Source organism: Lasiodiplodia theobromae, assembly GCF_012971845.1.
Source record: "Lasiodiplodia theobromae strain AM2As chromosome Unknown scaffold_11, whole genome shotgun sequence".
Taxonomy (NCBI): domain Eukaryota; kingdom Fungi; phylum Ascomycota; class Dothideomycetes; order Botryosphaeriales; family Botryosphaeriaceae; genus Lasiodiplodia; species Lasiodiplodia theobromae.
Window position 1 is genome coordinate 561,394 of NW_023336311.1, and position 18,056 is coordinate 579,449.

Below are 18,056 nucleotides of genomic sequence, written 5' to 3' on the forward strand. Positions count from 1 at the left end.
CAGAAGAAGAATTGTGGATGTTGATCAATTGACCGCTTATGCCTAGTCATGAGTTGTGCGGCATTCTGCGGAAATATGCGGTTGTCGGACCCAATTTCGCACCTCGCCCTTAGTTGCCCTTCAGCGTCGCGACCAGGCTGAGGAGCGGAGCGACAAACAAGCAGGCCAACGGCGCGTATTCGGCCACCTGCACATAACGGACCGAGTTCGCGAATCCCATGATGACCGTGGCAGCAAGCATAACCATCTCCTCGGTCGTCTGTGGCCCTCCGGTGCGCGCCCACTGCCAGTTCTGAGCGGCTGCGACATGCCATCAGCACTCAACATCCACTGCGTTGTTCTAACTAACTTACCGGATATCACCAGCGACGCGTTGAAGTAGTTCCACGTCCCCTGGGCGCCGCGTTGGCCGACTTTGTTGTCACGACTTGCCGCCGTGGGGATGGTGCCGAGTGCCGGATGGACTATCTTGAAGCCCATAAACGTATGCCCAAAAATGGAAATGACGTCCAGCGCGGCTGCCGTCTTGAAGAGGAGTTCGGTGTTGACCATGGTGGATGTATTGTCGCGGTTGTGCGTCTTCGGTCGTTTCTTCGCTTGACGAGATGCCAGAGCTGAGAAACGCCTCCCCGCCGTCGAAATCACCTTTCTTTAACTGTCGCACAAGAAGAGGGGATTGTCATCGCACAGCATCTGTCTACGGACGTATTGCTGTCGGATTCCGAGCTGTCCGGGGCCCCCACCGGGTTGATTACGATATCTGCAGCTGCGGAATCCGATTTTCCGAACTTGACCACAGTCATTAAGGCGCAACTTCTCTTCTTTCTCTATTGACCCTACTTCTTTTCCTGCGGTATCATTATAGATCTATTCCGCGTATTCGATTCCGGCTCGGTGAATTGACCCCGCTCTCCGCGGAATTTCCTTATTCGTGTTCGTAATCGCCTATTGGTTCCTTCTCTTTTCTTTCAAGCATCCGAGAATGCCGCTTCATCCGCTTTGTATTTGCTTATCTAGACTTCTCTCTTTTTAAACTTTTACTCTACACTTTTTGTGAAACAACGCGTTATGTCTCCTGTATTGCGCCCTTCAGAAACAATAGTATGCTCCGTCGTGCTGGCACCATTTCTTGGCATATCCTATCTGTGGTACCTCTTCACTTCCTTGCCAATTGTCGATCTCGGCTACGAAAATTACCAAGCTTCCAGCTTCAACGTTAGATGAAACCCCAAGACCTTCGGTCTTTCTGCTTGCCTGTACGCTAAATCATCAACTCCAGCAAGCTGCCGGCTACTATGCTTTCTCAGACATCAGATATGCTGCGCCGCCCCTTGGAGATCTTCGCTTCCGACCACCAGTTCCGCCAGCTGAGAACAGGGCCTTCCTACAGCAAGAAGACCGACCCTCTCGCATCTGTCCTCAAGGAACAGCTCGTTGGGAATACGACACCGGCCATGACTTTCTGCACAGCACCATCAATGGGACGACCATGACCACGTACAATGCGCCACCATCGTTCTTCGACACTCCATCAAATAATTTCGAGACGGAAGACTGCCTTTTCCTCGACGTCTTCGTGCCCCAGGCTGTCTTTGAATCGCGGCAAGGAATCGCGCAAGCGGAAAAGCCGGGTGCCCCTGTTGTAGTGTGGATACACGGTAAATCCTCTCTCATCAGTCCATCAATTGCGGGGGCCCCAATTGACAGTAGTACAAACAGGTGGAGAAGGCCTATCTGGCTCCAAGACTCTGCCCGCTGCGCAACCATTCGAACTCCTCAAGCACGGGCTCCTCCTCCCGCGCGGCTTTCGCCCCGACGCGACAACGATCCTCGTTTCCGCCAATTACCGCCTCGGGGCTTTCGGTGCGTTCGGTGATTTCGGGCGGCCGTCGGAGCGGCAGGATGGGAATGTCTCCGCGAGCATCGGGATGCAAGACCAGCGTATGGCGATCCGCTGGGTGAGAGAGAAGATTAAGCTTTTCGGCGGCGATGCCGGCCGCGTGACGATCATCCGGGGCGCCGCCGCCGCCGACGGCAGCACGGCTGGGGTGCTCGGCTTGTACCACTCTGCTGCAGCAGACGAACGCGTCCTACGCCAGCATACCGTACTGCCTGATGGTCTAACGATTAAGAGCTTCCTCCGGTTGGCCAATGTGTCCAGCCTTGCTGAAGCCCGGGGCTTGCCCTCAGAGGAACTCATTGCAGCCAACAAGGCGTTTATGGACATGCTTGTTTAAATGTCCTCTTCCATTGTTTTCTGGAGTATCACTTCACCCAATGCAACTCCAATGCAGCAGAGCTGTAGTAATTTGACATTATGTAGCAATCACTAAGCCAAATCCCCACTATTTACATTGCGCGGTGCCATATCCTCCCATCATGCAGTATCGCACAACGCGATCAGTTCTCAACAACAGTCGTGCGTCCCTGCATAACCAAGCTATCCACCGAGCAAGCCTGCGTGCACTTCGGATCAGGCAGGCTGTTCACACCATCGGCGAGGTAAGTCTTGCCATCGTTGGCGAGGACACTGTAAACATCATCGTCAACCTCAACATCCAAAAGGGGGGGGGGTTCATTGCTCCACTCACCCCGGCGCAAACTTCCAAAACACCTCAAACCACTGCGTCGGCCAGCTCTCGCCGCCCGCCACGAACTGGTACTCGATATCCGCGTTACTGTCGCACGTGAACTTGGCGTTGATGCCGCCCGCGCCGCCCGTCGTCGAGCAGTGGTACGTCTGCTTGCCGTCGTAGCCGGCCTTGACGTTGAACGACACGTTGACCCCGCTGTCGGTAACGTTCCAGTTCAGCCCGCTGACGAAGAGGCTGGGGGTGGGGGTCGTGGCGACGGGGCCGGAGGGAGCGGCCAGGGCGCCGGTGGCGGCGGTGGCGAGGAGAGCGAGGGTGGTGGTGGTGAAGTGCATGCTTGCGGTTGGGAGAAGAGCGAGTGTGTGGTTGTTTGAGCGAGAGGATGGATTGGTTGGTTTGGTTGCTGGATGGGTTGGTGGAGGGCTAGGAGAGGTGGGTGAGGTGTATATATACTGCTGGCGTCCTCGTATGGAGGATGCTCTGATGGAGCATCACGCCGTCGAGGATGTAGGATACGGAGGGCGGTACGATGAGGTCTGGACTCTCATCCGTGTTGTCGTTTCAAGTGTGGCCGGAATGTGGCCCCGACGAGCAGCGCAGAGCTAAACTTAGCAGACTAAGAGACGTGGATGCCGGACTAAACAACGAATACAGGAAGCTAGACATATGTAGCTCTCGCATTTGGTGGGGGGACGTTCGTATCGAGCCGCACGAGTGTGACTATGGTGCCAGAAGCTGGGGTTGTGGAGCGTTGAGCCCACCGAGCCGTGACGGGGTGGCGTTCGGCGCGAGCAGCCTACCCTGTCGAAGCTTCCTCGGCAACGTGGCAAGCGCCAGCCCTACGTGTTGCAGTTTGTCCTGTCTTAGATATAGTCAGAGGATTCTAAGGCCAAGGACGTCTCACGCAGTCTCGACTTCATCTCCACCCCAATGTCACCGGGTATACAGTTGTGATGGAACTATGTTGAAGCATCAATGAAAAGGGGCATCATGTTAGCGTCAACTGTTGCACCATGTATACGATACCGTATCGCCGATTGGAGGATGAAGGACGCTGGACAACTCTGCTGGATGTCAGTGCGCTCTACAGCGGCGGACGAAGTACTGTTTCCTGAAGGTGCCATACCCAAGTGAGCTGTCCAAATTATTAATATCATGCCGGACAGCCAGCACACGAGTGCACAGACTAGCTCTAACGCGAAAATTCTAGGTTGGCGCATGGTCCACGTTGAATCAGGGTGGTAAGGCTGAAGTGGTGGAAACAACTGCTTCTCTCGTCAGTTACGGAAATTTCAGCCGAGTGGAATAAAACGGGCCAGACTATGAATAGACAACGGACCCGAACGGCTTTATAAGCAGCGTATTCTCTGATATACTAGAGCACTGCATCTATTCATACGATTTGGTTGGTCGGAATATATAGATGCACGTCTCTCTTGGCTTTTTGGCGCTGGTCCGGGACCCACTTTTTTCCCGTCTCAAGTCGATCTAAATTGCCAAGTCGACACTAACCTACAACATAGCACGAATTAGCTATAAGAAATAGAATAGGTTGGGCTTTAGAAGGAAATTCAGCTTCTACATTTTGAAATATTCTTACAAATTTCAGAAACGACCCTGCAAAATATATCAATTTCCTTCAATCTGACGATCCATGGTTAAAAGCAAGATATCTCCTCATCCGGCACAATTGACGAGCATGTCCACCGGCAGGTCTACTGGTATTATACTATAACATTTGAAATGGTAGGGATATGGGTAAATAAAGGCGGATTATTGATTTAGAAGATGCTAAATCTACGAAGATAAATCAGTGCATGTGCCGGGGGGTGTGCTAGTGGATCGCGCTGGACGAGAATATCCTTAATGCGTAGCTATTAGTTTTTACGGTACTTAAGTTAGCTTACGTACTTAATCTTTAGCTATTAGTCAAATGAAATTACTTATTGGAGTAAAACACTTTTAAATCATCGATACAATGTAGACCAAACGTTATTTATTTGAAAGCACTTGAAAAATGGTCGTGACTGTCATCCACAGTGGCACGAGTCAAGTATATTGCGTAGGCATACATTGGCAATGGGTGCGACTAGCATTAGGTCATAAGTTATTTACATGGTCCCATAAAAAGCCACCTCCACTCGTCATCGCTTAGATATCAATGGTGATGTCGCTGTTCTGGTCGCAGACCATGTCATTAGGGCCAGCACCACCAGCGCTGCAGTGTGTGGGGAGCTTGGCATAGGCCTGAGGAGAATCGCTATTGTATCCAATCCCGTCAGCACACATGCACTTTCGAAAAGAGGGGCTAAATTCGATTAGCAAAATAAAAGGAGCTTACGTGACGACGCCCTTGAAGAGGGTGAGCTCGTAGTCACCGACGGAGCCGGTGACGTGCCAGGAGTAGGCAGAGCCGGGGCAAGCAATCTGGCGGGAGCCGAGAGCGGCAGGGCTGGTGGCCGAGCACTGGACGCCATCGATAGTGAGGGTGACGGCCTGGAGGCCGTTGTTGTCACGGAGGGTAGCCTTCGAGACGGTGGCGGCAGAGGCGAGGCCAACAATGGCGGCGGTGGCGGCGAAGAACTTCATTTTGATTGGTGGTTGAGAGAGTGGTGTTGAGGCAACGATTGTGTTTTTGTTGTTGTGGAAGTGAAGGCTTGCGTTGGTGATGAGTGAGTCTTCTGCTTGTCTCGATGCCTTTAAGTACTTCTGGATGTCATGCCCCTGTTTCTCATCTCGGAGTGGCCGACATCCCAAAAACTCAGCCTTACTGTGACCGTGCGTCACGAGTCGCCTTGAACTTGGAGAAGATCTACCAAGCAACCGCCGAGAAGAGCGGTCGGGCATAGCCTGCTCATAGCATACGAGTTGATCAGCAGGATTGCACGGTCCTGTGGGGTTTAATTGGAGAGCTAAGTGGCGGGCTGCTCGATGAGCGGATGGGTTTGTCGCCGCTCTACCATACGTGGACTTGTATGAGGACAACTGATGCAGCTATCTGTAAGGGTGCCTCATACCGAGCAGTGAAAGTTCGTACTGCGAAACTCCTCCCTACGTCACAAATGGTTAAACAGACTGTAATGCGGATAGAAGTCAAGTGTCGGCGGTGTGAACGCCAATGCTCCACTTTGGATCCGTATACCCTTGCTTTTGGTGTCTGGCACTGGGTGAGGCGAGGGATACGATGTTCAATGCACAGTTCGCTACTAATTCAATCCATGTGCTATTATCTGAAGAGATGTGCCTGCAGCGAATGTAACATAAACATCAAAGAAAGTCACGACATTGAATTCAAGTCGACGTTCAGCCTCGTCCAATCGATTCAACTCTGTCTCAATCCTACTGACGACATTCTAGAACAGGATGGAAAGGTGCGTTTCAGCCTTGTTAAACGCTTCGAGCCCCGCCAATCTCAACGTAAACCCTATGAGACATTTAAATTGCACATCTTCTCCACCTATCGGGCCAGATACACAGCCCTATGGCCATGGTGTGTATGCAGGGGATACAATGCGATCCTCAGGGCCGAAGACCGGACCGTCTTGACGCCACCCCCCGACCCCATAAGGAAAGATCGACACTGGTGAAGAAGCGGGCGTGAACAGCAGCCACAAGGGTCTTGGCCAGCATAAAATCAAAGCTGCATCTCATTAGACACATCACACTGTGACAAGTTGCAAACAGGCAGTGTCACCGCTGCTGTACGAGGTGAACGGACAGGTGTGTGGTGTCATGCGAACCGTGAGCGCGGCGCTGGGTTGTTGAGATGGGACTTCACCGGACAAGAGGACTCGTCGTCGGTGTGGCAAGCAGCAAGCCTCCAGTCAGGTTGCGAAATTCCTGAGGTTCAGGTTTTCACCGTCCAGAATACGGACTACTATACTACATTGGCCAGTAAGGTAGGTTACCCCGAGCACGCCGTTAATCGGGCCTACGAATGAGCTGGCCGACGTTTCAGCCCCGCCGTAGAGAATTAAGGAGACATGGCACAACAAAAACGTACAGTATGGACATTCACGAGCTTCTGTGGTTGATTTTTACCTCTCCCTACAGCAAGAACATCCAGTCGGAGGCTACAGCCCGCAGTAAGAAGGGAGAAAGCAGCTCCATCACTAGTTTTCTCCTACTATTCGAGCACGGCCTCACCAAAAGGAAGTCGAGTCTATCCCACAATTCACTAAATGAGATGACTAGTAGGGCCATCTGTAGCCAATAGACGAACCGACATAGCAAACCCGCCTATATTGTCCGAAATCCCCGAAATCCCCGCGCCACACCCCGAATTCACTCACCCACTCACACTCTCTTACCCACTTACCCATTCAACCATTCACCCACTTACCCATTCACCCACACACACACACCCCCACCCACTCACTCCCCCAACTCAATGACCGGCAAATCCAATACCCTCAACTTCGCCGCCCCGACGGGCTCCAACCGATACGTCTTGACGCTCCCCACACACCTCCTCCTCTCCTTCACCGGCGGCACGCCCATCACCCCGCGATACAGTCCCCACCCCTCAATCTCGCACCCCCTCGCCTCCACCCACACCGGCGGCGCCCCCGGCGCAAAAACCGGGTCGGCCAGCGCCTCGTCGTCATCCAGACTACTGCTCCTCAACACCAAACTCCCCGGATCGAGCGCGACGCTCCACGCACTCGCGTTGTCGAGGCGCCAGTCGACGGCGAGCGGCGGCGCGTTGGCCAGTTTGGTGTTGGGATCGTTGTAGGACTGCGGCGGGTGCGCGGAGCTGTTGGTGGACGGCACGCTCAGGGCGAAGAGCAGCGCGCCGTAGCGGACGGTGAACGTGTCGTTGGCGCGCGGGGTCGTCGTCAGGGCTGGGGAGAGGGTGTAGGTGAGGTGGGTCGTGCCGGCGGGCAGGGTGACGGCGTGGAGGCCAGTATCCGGGTCGGGGGAGACGGGCTTTGCGGCGGACGAGCCGTTGACGGTGATGGTGGTGGATGAGGCGGGGGACCAGGCGGGGACGCGGAGGTGGAGGGTGGTGGCGGAGTCGGAATGGACGGTGTACTTGAGGACGTTGGAGAAGGGGTAGTGCGTCTGGCAGGCGATGGTGATTTTGCCGCTGGCGATGGTGGTGGAGAGGTTGGCTGGGCTGAGGAGCATGTGGGCGATTTCGTTGTCGCCGACGCGGGCGAAGGAGTTGGAGAGGAATTTGGGTAGGCCTTGTGGGTGGTTGACGGTGCAGCAGGGGTAGTTTGCTTCGACGCTGTAGAGGATGCCCGATTCGCGGACGTTGTAGAAGGGGTTCTGGGATAGTTCGGTTGAGAATCCCTGGTTTGGCTGGCCTACGTACTGGCGGCCCCACCAGTTGGGAGACATTTGGGCTGGTAAGGCGTTGAAGGCAATTGTCTCGGCAAGATCGGCGTAGTCGTTTGTGCCTAGGGTTTGGTATAGATAGCTCAAGGAGTATATGGTCTCAACCAGGGTGCAGGTCTCGGAGCTGGCCTGTCATCAGCGGAGGATTGGCGTTACGAGCATGTTGTCTTACCCATAGAACGGCGCCAATCCAGCAAGCCGCTCATCTGCTAGAAGTCCTCCATGGGCAGCAGAATGATACTTAAAAGTCCAATCTACTCCTCGGTGGGTAATTTCCACAAGGCTGTCATTATGCGTAAATCGTCTAAAGACTGCAAGTGCTTTGAGACCTGTTCAAGGTTTAGTACATGAGAGTTGGAGGGATTCGCCATAAAACAAAATGATTAGGACTTGGAAGGGTACTTGGACTACTGCACCCCCAGATCTGTCTGATAAATCCCGGAAACAGGGCTGACCAAAACCCGAGAAATCGGACTTTTGCATAGCCAGCACCGCGGATACAGGCACTAAAAGGAAACGAATCTCGAAACTCACCTTGCCCAGCATTGACGCCATGCTCGTACGGATAACGCGGCCCATTCGAGGGCTCTGTATCCAGGAAATTCAGATCCCCCTTAATGAAAACACCCTCCTGCCACCAATCCGCCCAGTTAATCGACCCATCAATCAAAATGCGCATCGACCCCGCCAACTCCTCCCTCCCCGCCTCCGTCGTGCTCTCCCTCTCCCACAACCACTGCAACACGATCAACAAATCCTGCACCCTCACCCGCCCCCACGTAAACTCCTCCTCCGTCAATTCATCCTCCCCCTCCCGCCACAAATACCCCCGCGACCCATCCCTCAACATCTCCCCCATCAACCCGACAAACCGCCACGTCGCATTCAGCACCTGCGCCTCCCACGCCCCCGGATCCGCCTCCACCAGCTGCACCAGCCCGAGCAGCAACGGGTACCGCGCCCAGAGGTTCCGCGCATCGCCTGTCTCGGGCCCGAGCCAGCCGTCGGATGCTTGCCGTGCGAGGACGGCCTGCACCGCGTCGCTGACTTGGTCCTTTAGTCGCGCGTCGTCGAGCGCGTAGGCGAGCGGTACCAGCCCGTTCAGCCAGTACGGGAAGCCTTCGTTCAGCCCGCTGTACTCGGCGGACCCGCCCGTCCAGCTGCTCGATGCGACGTACGGGTAGAAGTCGTGCTCGTGGCCGGCCAGCCCGGCGGCGGAGAGGGCGAGGGTGGAGCGGAGCCAGCCCGTGGGCTTGATCGAGCCGAGGGGGAGGGGGCGGAGGATGAAGGGGAGGACTGTGGGGAAGAGGAGGAGTTAGTTGGGTTGGACGGTGGTGGGTGGTGGGGCCGGTTTATGTACGGGTTGCATTGCTGTTGTTTTGTGCGGTGGTCACGCCAGCGCAGAGAGCGGCGGAGAACACGGAAGATGTGAGGTCGCGGAGCTTCATGGCGAGGAGGATAGGGAGGTCGGTGTAGAGGGACAAAAGGAGGAAGAGGGCGAGGATGGCAATGATCCATGAGCGCGCGTGAGGAGCCGCCGCCGGCGCGTGGCCGGTTGCAGCAGCTATCGGAAGCTTCTTCCTAGACATGGTTAATCCTGCTGCAGTGGCATGGAGACCGAGCGCGCCGAGCGATGCAGATCCGCAATGACGTACATACAGCCGCCTGGATGCCACTGTAACGTTGCAGGATATGTCTGCAGAATTTATTGCAGGAATGTTAGGCCGTGTCTGGAAGTTGCGTCAGGCGGAGGCTTGCAGGATGCGGAAGAGCCGGTTGGCGTGCATATATCAGCAGGCACCGGTCATGCAAGGGGGGCAGAGCTTAATGCGGCCCCACCCCGAGCTCTTGTTTGCTGGCAAGTGCGGGGAAGGAATGCCGCGGGGTTACTTAGCACGCTGTCGATCGCCACAAAAAGCCTGACATTTTGGCAAGCTACTTACATTGTCGCATTCAATTATACACCTACACTCTTAATTAAGAGCAATGCTAGATTGTAACCAGTTTTCTAAGGTATGTAGATAAATTTCTTGGCGGGACACTTGAGTCAACTTAAAGTTCTAATCCAAACCTATTAGCTCAGAGGTAACCGGCTTACTATACATCGACTCCCCTTGTCTAATCATCGTTACCCACCTCTTATCCCTTTAAGGTAAACCCTACGGTCCGTCCGACCTGCTGAGCAACTCCGAAGCCTAGAAGAAGGAGCCTACCGTTACAGCATACCGAGCTTCTTTTGTGCGATATCTATCAAACACTTTCGGCTTCAAACAGAGATTGTACATACCTGACCACGGCGAGCAATAATACTTGTCAAGAATAACCACTGTTTTCCTACGGTACCCAGCTCGGTTCCCTTTTTGCTGGCCAAACGATGTTCAATCGGTATGTGTGTAAGCGATTCCGCGAGCACCTATTAACACACTACGCATCCCACACCTGCTGCTGCCAGTGCTAGATGGACCTTCGTCAGCAAAAAAAAAAAAAAAAAGACTTGCACGCACAAAATCACGGACCCACCTGCTCCAGCCGCCGCAGACACCGTCCCACTGGCCATGCCCGAAATCACCGCGTCCCTAGCTTTCCTGCGGTAATGCTTCTTGAGCCGCTTCTGCTGCTCGAGCTCCTGGATCTTCTGGTGCAGCAAGAAGACTTGATGAGTATTCTCATCCACCATAACGCCGCCAGCCACGGCGGTCCGTCCCACACGACCACGGCCACCATCACCACCGTTCCCCTCCCCGGGCCATCCAGGACTGGCGGCGGCGGCGGTGGCGGTAGTAGTAGCCTCCTCGATATCGCGGATCCGCCTCCGGCACGCCGCCAGCCGCGCCTCGAGCCGGGCATCCGCCGCCGCCGCGGCCGTCACGTCAATGTCGTCGACGCGCCCGAGCAGCCTCGCGCGCTCGGCGTCGTCGAGCTCCATGACTCCGCGACGCAGCGCATCTCTCTGCGCGCGGCACGCCCACACGCGCTGGCGATTGTCGCCCACTAGCGCCCTCATCGTCTCCGCATCATCATCATCATCATCATCATCCGCCAGCGACGCGCGCTCGCGCGCCAGCGACGCCTCGACGCGGTCCAGGTGCGCGGCGAGCACGGCGCCGGCGGCCGTGGCGAGCAGCGGCACCGACGTGGCCAGGTGCGTCGGCGTCGCGAGCTCGCGCTGGATGGCCAGCGTGATCAGGCGCGGCTGCTGCTGATGTTGCTGCTGCTGCCGCCTGCGAACGTTTTCGACGACGCTGGACAGGATGGCGCGGGCGGCGTCGCGCTCCTCCTCGTCCTCGTCCTCATCGTCCTGCTGCTGCTGCCGCGCGGGCCCGCCGCCGGGATTAAACTCGTCGTGGCGGAACGTCTGCGCGCCAGCCGCGACGAGGTCCGCGAAGAAGGCGGCGTCGCTGTGTAGCTCCTTTTCTCTTGCTACCTGCTGCGCGTGGTCGTGGTCGTGGTCGACGCCGCCGCCGCCGCGGCGCGACCACATGGTCGTCACGAGCGCCGTGGCCGGGTAGGCGCGGCGCCCGCAGAGGGCTTTGAGCAGCGCGATGCTGCGCGCCGACGACCCGGAGACGCGCGTGTCGCTGATGCGGTGCAGGATGAGGACGGCCGAGAGGGCGACGCTGTTGGCGTGCGAGAGGGCGAGGTAGGTCGAGATGGTGCGCAGCGTCGCGATGTCGGGCCGCGACGTGTCGTCAAAACCCGGCGTGTCGATGAGGTAGACGGTGGATTGGTGTAGCTTGAGGGAGACGATGGAGATGTCCTCTGTGCCTGTGGAATTTTTTTTTCATATCAGAAAGGTCTTTTTTTTTCCTGCGAGCCTTCGATTGCTGCTTACAGGATTTCAGGCCATGTCCGATTTTCAGCGGCTTGCCGGAGCAGCTCGAGGCAAATCTGCTCTTTCCCGTGCCCGTATTTCCCAAAAGGATGATGAATATCGAATTCGGCGCGAGTGGCTCGGCGCCGATGAACCGTAAAATGTTTCTTTCCTGTTCAAACAGGTCATCCTCATCGACGAGTGTCGAGTCCGTTGACATGTTGTCTGCCATTCCAATTTGTGGAGCAGTCGAGCTGCAAAACCAAAGGTGCGCAACTGGCAAATCCTTCTTCAGGATGCGGTAAGCACACCGGGGAAAGTAATCAGATGTGATTGTGAAGGTTGCATCTCAGGATATGCATAGGCTAAAGATGAGCTCGAAAAGCACAGCCGCGTCATGGTGGGTGAATGCGAGCCACTGCACATATACGAGCTGCATACCAGGCAGCCAATTGCCCGACAGGTTGCATTCATGTCACCAATCAATCCGAGAGCACGGTTTTTGTTGGTCAGACATACCAAGGCCAGGCGGAACCTCATGAAAGTAAGCCGAAGTTTCAAACCCAGTCCATCGTTTGGGGCAGACTTAACACGAAGCTCAGTGGTTTCTTTTCAAGAAGAGTGGAAATTTTGTAACTTCTTGTACGCTACTTGGTAACGCCAGCACCTAGCTATGTAGAAAAAGTCAAACTTTCTACGAGGAGCCGCAAGCCTTGCCCTTATTCTTGATCAGCCTTGTGCTTGTAAGCTGCATAACTGAGCCACATCATATCGCGCATTCTGTGACGTGTCAAGCCAACCATGGATTGAGCATTGCGGTCGGGCAACAGCGCGCTGCCTCAGCCAATCATGGCTAGAGATATCAGGTCTAGGCTTCCACCATCAACCCCGCTCACTGCGCAAGGCTGAGAAAACATGCACGCACGAATAATCCTGCAGGCCTTCATGATCAGCCTCTGTGATTAATAGAGCACGATTCCTCCAGTCCAAATATCACTTCACAGCAAACCTAAGCGAAGGCTTTGAAAGTGAGATTTGATAATAAAATCCTCAAACTCAGCTGACCTTTTACATTTCTGATCCTACCTGCAGCGCCATGAAATCCGCCAGATCTCAATCAGCTACGGCGAGCAATGCCTCCTGGAGTAGGGAAGGGCGGACGCCAAGGCTCGTAAAAGATCGATACGCTATGGGTGAGCATTGCGCTAATATTCAGCCAGAGAAACCGACGTCTTCATTGCTGTTATGGGGATGACTGGGTCGGGAAAAAGCACCTTCATCAGGAACTGCTGCGGAGGCAGAGTGACAGTGGGGCACACGCTCAAATCATGTAGGAGACTAACAAAACATAGTGGAAAATGCGACAGTGCAGCTAACATGCCATGCCACCAGGCACACGCGTGGTTGAATCGTTTCCCTTCGACTACAGCCCCACACACACAGTCTATCTTATCGATACGCCGGGCTTTGACGATGCCGACCATACCGATACCGATGTTCTTCGAGAAATTGCCGCCTGGTTGACGCGCTCATACGGTCGGGAACACGTTAAGCTCAGCGGACTCATATACGTGCATCCCATAACAGGTGTTCGCATGCAAGGGTCGGCCAGGCGGAACCTTCACATGTTCTACAAGTTGTGCGGCCGCGACGCTCTGAAGAAGGTGATTCTGGTCACTTCCATGTGGGACAAGGTCGATGTCGCGACTGGCGTGGCACGTGAGACTGAGCTCAAAGAGACGCCTGAGTTCTGGGGCGCCATGATAAGAGACGGAAGCACCGCGGCAAGATATCAGAACGATACAACCTCGGCGAGAGCCGTCATCAAGAAATTTGTGGAGCGACCGGGGCGCGTAACAACCAAGCTCCAACAAGAGATGGTGGTGGAGAAGAAAGACTTGGTCGACACAGACGCAGGCCAAGCAATCAGCGAGGAGTTGATACAAGAGAGAGCAAAAACGCGAAGGATAATCGAAGAGATGCAGGAGCAGAAGAGAAAGGCGCTCACCGAAAAAGACTACGCCACTGCCGTACAGATGGAAGAATTAAGGAAGGAGCAGGATGCTCGGTTGCAAAAGATCGAAGCAGAAAGAGAATTGATGAAAGCCGACATGGAGAAGCTTTACCAGCAACGGGTTGCACGCTTGGAGCAGCAACTCGAGGAAGCTACCAGAATGATGAGCTCAATGCAAGTCGCACACAACTTAGAAAGACAACAGCAGTATTTGTGGACTTATGAGCCTACATACGGCTACTATCCCATCCAGAGCACATTGCAACAAGGAGAACCGCAGCCTACACCCGTCTTTCCCGTCCAGCTCCCATCGCAAGAAAGCACATCGGAACCGAGCTTTTCCTTTTCGGTGTGCGGCAGAGGGAACGCATTCTTGAAAGGGAAAGGCAATCCGGTAATGTAAGCTTGAGCCTTTGGTTCCATCTCTTCTCCTCATGTAGTAGTAGGGGCTAATCTTCAATAATGTGGAAAGGGACTTATCGTCCAAAGTGGAACAGGAACTTCACCTCAATGTCATTGACCTCAGCAGCATAGAGATGCTTGCACTGGGTCCTCACGATCATTGGATAGCTGTTTGTCGAATCAACCCTATTATGTTTTATAAAGCCGGTATGTTATTGATTCGTGACGGTTTCGCACGGGATGCGCTATGTCATTTGGATCTGACTATACCACAGACGGGTCAATAGCGAATCAGCACACTTACTACCCAAATCTCTGGGCGGCCATTGAATCCCAGACGTACGGGCGGCTCCTCTACTTTTCTTTTGGACCTGACTATACGTATTTCGCCCGGTTCGAACGATGTTGTTTGTGGCACATTTCTGAGGAAGCCGCTCAATGCCGCACACTTTCGTCAATCCTGGCCGTAAATTGGTACTCGATCAGTCAGCTCACTCTTGGGATGCATGGCGCGTACGTCTTGGTGAAGTTTGATGGCCAGTACTTTTGGAATCTCCGGGGGAGATATCGTGATCTTGACCAGCGGCTCAGCAACTATCAGAACGAAGACAGAGAACTCCAGGTAAGAAAACCTCTAAACCGCCTTGTCGGATACTAAGACTACTTAGGCGGTTGCTTTAGACCCGACCTCGTACAGGTACATTGTTGCAGCTGAAAGCTCGCGAGGCTCTAAAATTCGTTCTCATAGTCACGATCTGGGCCGAACAGTCGACAGATTTATCTCGCAGGAAGATTTGAATTAGGCAAAAATGCTTTCAGGCCCGGCGCTACTCCCGTTCATGGTTTACTTCCACTATTGTTAGCATTTACTTAATTAGGAAACCTTGACAAGCGTCATTACTCGCAGTGCTCAAGTACGCAATCTGTTTGAAGTCGAAGATGTTCGGTAGGTATTGAAAGGAGCTTCGCGTATGTGATGATTTGTGTAATTAGTCAGTCTCACACACTCTCTCTCAACTAACCCTTGGGAGGAATGAGTGCAAACAATTCTGCTCCGAAACCCATCAGCGTATGATTACTTATACCAGTCTTCCCCTTCGTGTTGTTGCACCAATAACACCTACGACAGCCGTCAAATGATTCCTTCCCACAGATGGCAGTAATATCATTTTGTAACCAATCGCTGGAGGTGTTAATTTCAACCGCATCAAGTCTGATAAAACACGTAGCGGGTTGCAAAATATTTTATCCTTTTCATTTCCTTTCGCTTTTCTTGCATTTAGCTTAACCAAGCATCCGAGTCTCCTCTTGAGACTTCCTGTACAGAACATGTTACCGTCAACTTCAGCCCAAAGTAACAAATTTCCACTCTCGATGCTTGAGCGCAACCCATTGCTCTTCAGCAACCAAATCTGGTTCAACCAGATTTGACCCAAGCCGGTATGCCACGCCATTTTTCCATTCGACAGGAATGACCAATAGCTTGGGTGATCCACCGCTCCTTGTAACCCTGCCGACAACGACAAGATCATAATTTCTATATCCATCCATTACTCTGTTCTCCATTACTTTGCCCTCTATTACTTTGTGGGGGTAAAGCCCCCTCTTGAGAGTGGCATCCCTTTCAGCGCGTCTGCATGCACAGACAACGAACGGCGATTGATCATGCTCGCAGAGGTTCGCAACCTTGGGTATCTCGCAGCAGACGTCCCGACATGAAAAGGTCGCAACACTGGACCAGAAATAGAGACGGCCGGGCTCTCGTGGTTGTCGGTCTTGATGCTCCAAGCCATTCGGTGGGTTCTCTCGTTCAGCACCTTGCCACAAAAGTTGCTGCGCATGATCCTCCTCCGATTGAGGAACGCCGCTCCCGTGCTCTTCAATCCGAACCAGTTCATCATACTCATTCGATAACCAGAATTTCGTTATTGGCTTGAACACTTCTGAAATTATTTGGCTGGATAACCTATACGCTGGATAAGCCTTGAAGCTAATCCATGGCAGATTAGTTTTGCCTTCCCACGCTGCCCAGCTCCAAGAAGGAAATGGAATCTCTCTGACGGACCCATCCCGAAGCACGATGTTTGTGCGGGCGTGGTTTCTGGTGTGGTATAACCTAAAACTCCATCCGAGCGACCGGGAAAATTGCGTGCACGGATGACCCCAGAAGAATGAATCCTTTTGCACCGTTGACAACGCTGAGGTAAACCCAGAGAAAGCATTAATGAGATCCGAGGAGTACGACAGCCGCCTCCGCCCGTAATGGCGCACCAGACTCTCGTAGAGATTAAAGTATTCTTGGGGCCGTAGTGGCTGGGTTGGCAACTGGAAATCCGCGTTTGCGGGCAAGATTCCCAGGTCTGTGACTGGCAGGTGTTCGAGTGATATCCCTTCCAGCCATATCGCCGCTCTGCACCGCCAGTATACATGGTTGTCGGTGAATATGAGGCATCTTCGCGAAAAAAACATCTCCTGCATCGTCCAAGCTCTCTGGATCCACATCGACCTGGCAATCTTACTACCGCCGTCGTCAGTTTCGTTATCGAAAAGAATGATTGCTAAGTCGCATTCTGGAAGCGAGATGAGCTCTTGGGCTTGTGCGCGGTTGTTTGGATAAACCCCAGGTAGGCCACTGTCTGCATTATTGCCGAAGGCGGCGATGATGGTAAGCACAGCTCCTGCATATATCTCATGCATTTGAGCAATTTGCGTCTGTTGCATTCTTATGTCGTCCTGAACGATGCAGAGCGCATCCACCCAAAGGTACCGCTCGCCAATTCCATGCACGAGCCTAATGGAATCGCGGATTGTTCCTGGTACCTCCAGGGTACTAAGAGATCCCTGAACTTGAAGAGCGTCGGAGTTGTCCTTCACGTGTTTGAGTGTTTTCGCCGTGCCCCAGACATAACTCAATGCCACATAGCGGCAGTCAGAGGGGGTTTCAACAACGCAACAGCCCTTGACATCAATCACGAATGCGGGCATAACTCTAGCGTGCTCGTGGCGAGTGCTGGGAATCTGCGAGCAATTGTCTCGGTGGATGCTTTCGCACCGCCGCAACCAACTCGAGAGCAAGCTCACGTCCACTTCAGGAGCAGCCCTCCGCACCCGCACAGACTTCAGTATATCTTCCACCGAACTCTCTTCTGCGCCACTCTCATCCGGCTGGGTGCTCTGATTGGGCGTTCTGGGAGCTACCTGCAGGTGCATGATCTGGCGGACGCCCTGTTCTGAAAAGCCACTCCTCTGCCATGGCAGGACTGGTCCGATGAAATACTCCTCAGGAGAGAACTGGACAGTAGCCATCCCTATATGAGCGTGAAGACCCTGCTGCAGGTTCTGGAGATCTGGGATGTCGCCGTCACCGCGTCCGGGGAAGGCTGAGATGCACAGGTCCTTGTTGTAGAGATCGCATCGGCCGTCGAGGTTCGCGTCCGAGCCATAAGAGCTCCGCAGCCGTCGCCAGACGAGGTTGCAGAACGCACAACGGTCGCTGCGCTCGCAGATGTCGGAAGCGGTGCCCAGCGGGATTCGGGATGCGGAGGGCTCTTTGTCACGTGTTTTGGTGCAGAGGCGTGTTGGGTGGGCGATGCTCTTGAAGTCGATGGTGGAGCAGACTTCGCACAGCTGGCACTTCGGAGGGGAGTCGTCTTGAGAAGGCATCGCTTGCTGATTGTTGAGAATTTGGGGTCAGATCGTAAGGGATCCAGCATGCGCGGGGTATCTTGTCGAGCTGACATTCAGGGGAAATTCAATGTGACCCTGCAGCCCCCGGACAGTGGCTTACAAACGGAATCAAACAGAACCAATAGACGCCGGCGCACACCTACCTTGTACGACAATACCTCAATTCCTCTCTCTCCAAATATTGACTCGAGAGGAATCCCAAACAATG

At 54.0% G+C, this 18,056-nt stretch overlaps 7 protein-coding genes across 7 annotated transcripts; 2 read left to right on the top strand and 5 right to left on the bottom strand.

The window, feature by feature from the left end:
* Positions 1-109: 109 nt before the first annotated feature.
* LTHEOB_4295 (uncharacterized protein) lies at positions 110-552 on the bottom strand (the record flags this gene model as incomplete). Its single annotated transcript, XM_035513313.1, has 2 exons — positions 110-300; positions 354-552. 2 exons carry the CDS (start codon positions 550-552, stop codon positions 110-112), a joined length of 390 nt encoding a protein of 129 aa, XP_035374999.1.
* Positions 553-1,489: 937 nt separating this feature from the next.
* On the top strand, positions 1,490-2,237 carry LTHEOB_4296 (uncharacterized protein; the record flags this gene model as incomplete). Its single annotated transcript, XM_035513314.1, has 2 exons — positions 1,490-1,658; positions 1,720-2,237. The coding sequence occupies 2 exons, from the start codon at positions 1,490-1,492 to the stop codon at positions 2,235-2,237; spliced, it is 687 nt and encodes a 228-aa protein (XP_035375000.1).
* A 163-nt stretch (positions 2,238-2,400) lies between these two features.
* LTHEOB_4297 (Crotonase core) lies at positions 2,401-2,926 on the bottom strand (the record flags this gene model as incomplete). Its single annotated transcript, XM_035513315.1, has 2 exons — positions 2,401-2,530; positions 2,592-2,926. The coding sequence occupies 2 exons, from the start codon at positions 2,924-2,926 to the stop codon at positions 2,401-2,403; spliced, it is 465 nt and encodes a 154-aa protein (XP_035375001.1).
* A 1,816-nt stretch (positions 2,927-4,742) lies between these two features.
* LTHEOB_4298 (Major allergen alt) lies at positions 4,743-5,180 on the bottom strand (the record flags this gene model as incomplete). The annotated part of the gene is made up of 2 exons (XM_035513316.1): positions 4,743-4,851; positions 4,933-5,180. 2 exons carry the CDS (start codon positions 5,178-5,180, stop codon positions 4,743-4,745), a joined length of 357 nt encoding a protein of 118 aa, XP_035375002.1.
* Positions 5,181-6,965: 1,785 nt separating this feature from the next.
* On the bottom strand, positions 6,966-11,977 carry LTHEOB_4299 (Six-hairpin glycosidase-like protein; the record flags this gene model as incomplete). The annotated part of the gene is made up of 6 exons (XM_035513317.1): positions 6,966-8,058; positions 8,107-8,263; positions 8,469-9,230; positions 9,295-9,515; positions 10,439-11,699; positions 11,767-11,977. 6 exons carry the CDS (start codon positions 11,975-11,977, stop codon positions 6,966-6,968), a joined length of 3,705 nt encoding a protein of 1,234 aa, XP_035375003.1.
* An 864-nt stretch (positions 11,978-12,841) lies between these two features.
* On the top strand, positions 12,842-14,162 carry LTHEOB_4300 (uncharacterized protein; the record flags this gene model as incomplete). Its single annotated transcript, XM_035513320.1, has 2 exons — positions 12,842-12,938; positions 13,138-14,162. The coding sequence occupies 2 exons, from the start codon at positions 12,842-12,844 to the stop codon at positions 14,160-14,162; spliced, it is 1,122 nt and encodes a 373-aa protein (XP_035375004.1).
* Positions 14,163-17,150: 2,988 nt separating this feature from the next.
* Positions 17,151-17,824, bottom strand: LTHEOB_4301 (Het-domain-containing protein; the record flags this gene model as incomplete). Its single annotated transcript, XM_035513321.1, has 2 exons — positions 17,151-17,171; positions 17,243-17,824. The coding sequence occupies 2 exons, from the start codon at positions 17,822-17,824 to the stop codon at positions 17,151-17,153; spliced, it is 603 nt and encodes a 200-aa protein (XP_035375005.1).
* Between the last annotated feature and the right edge of the window lie 232 nt (positions 17,825-18,056).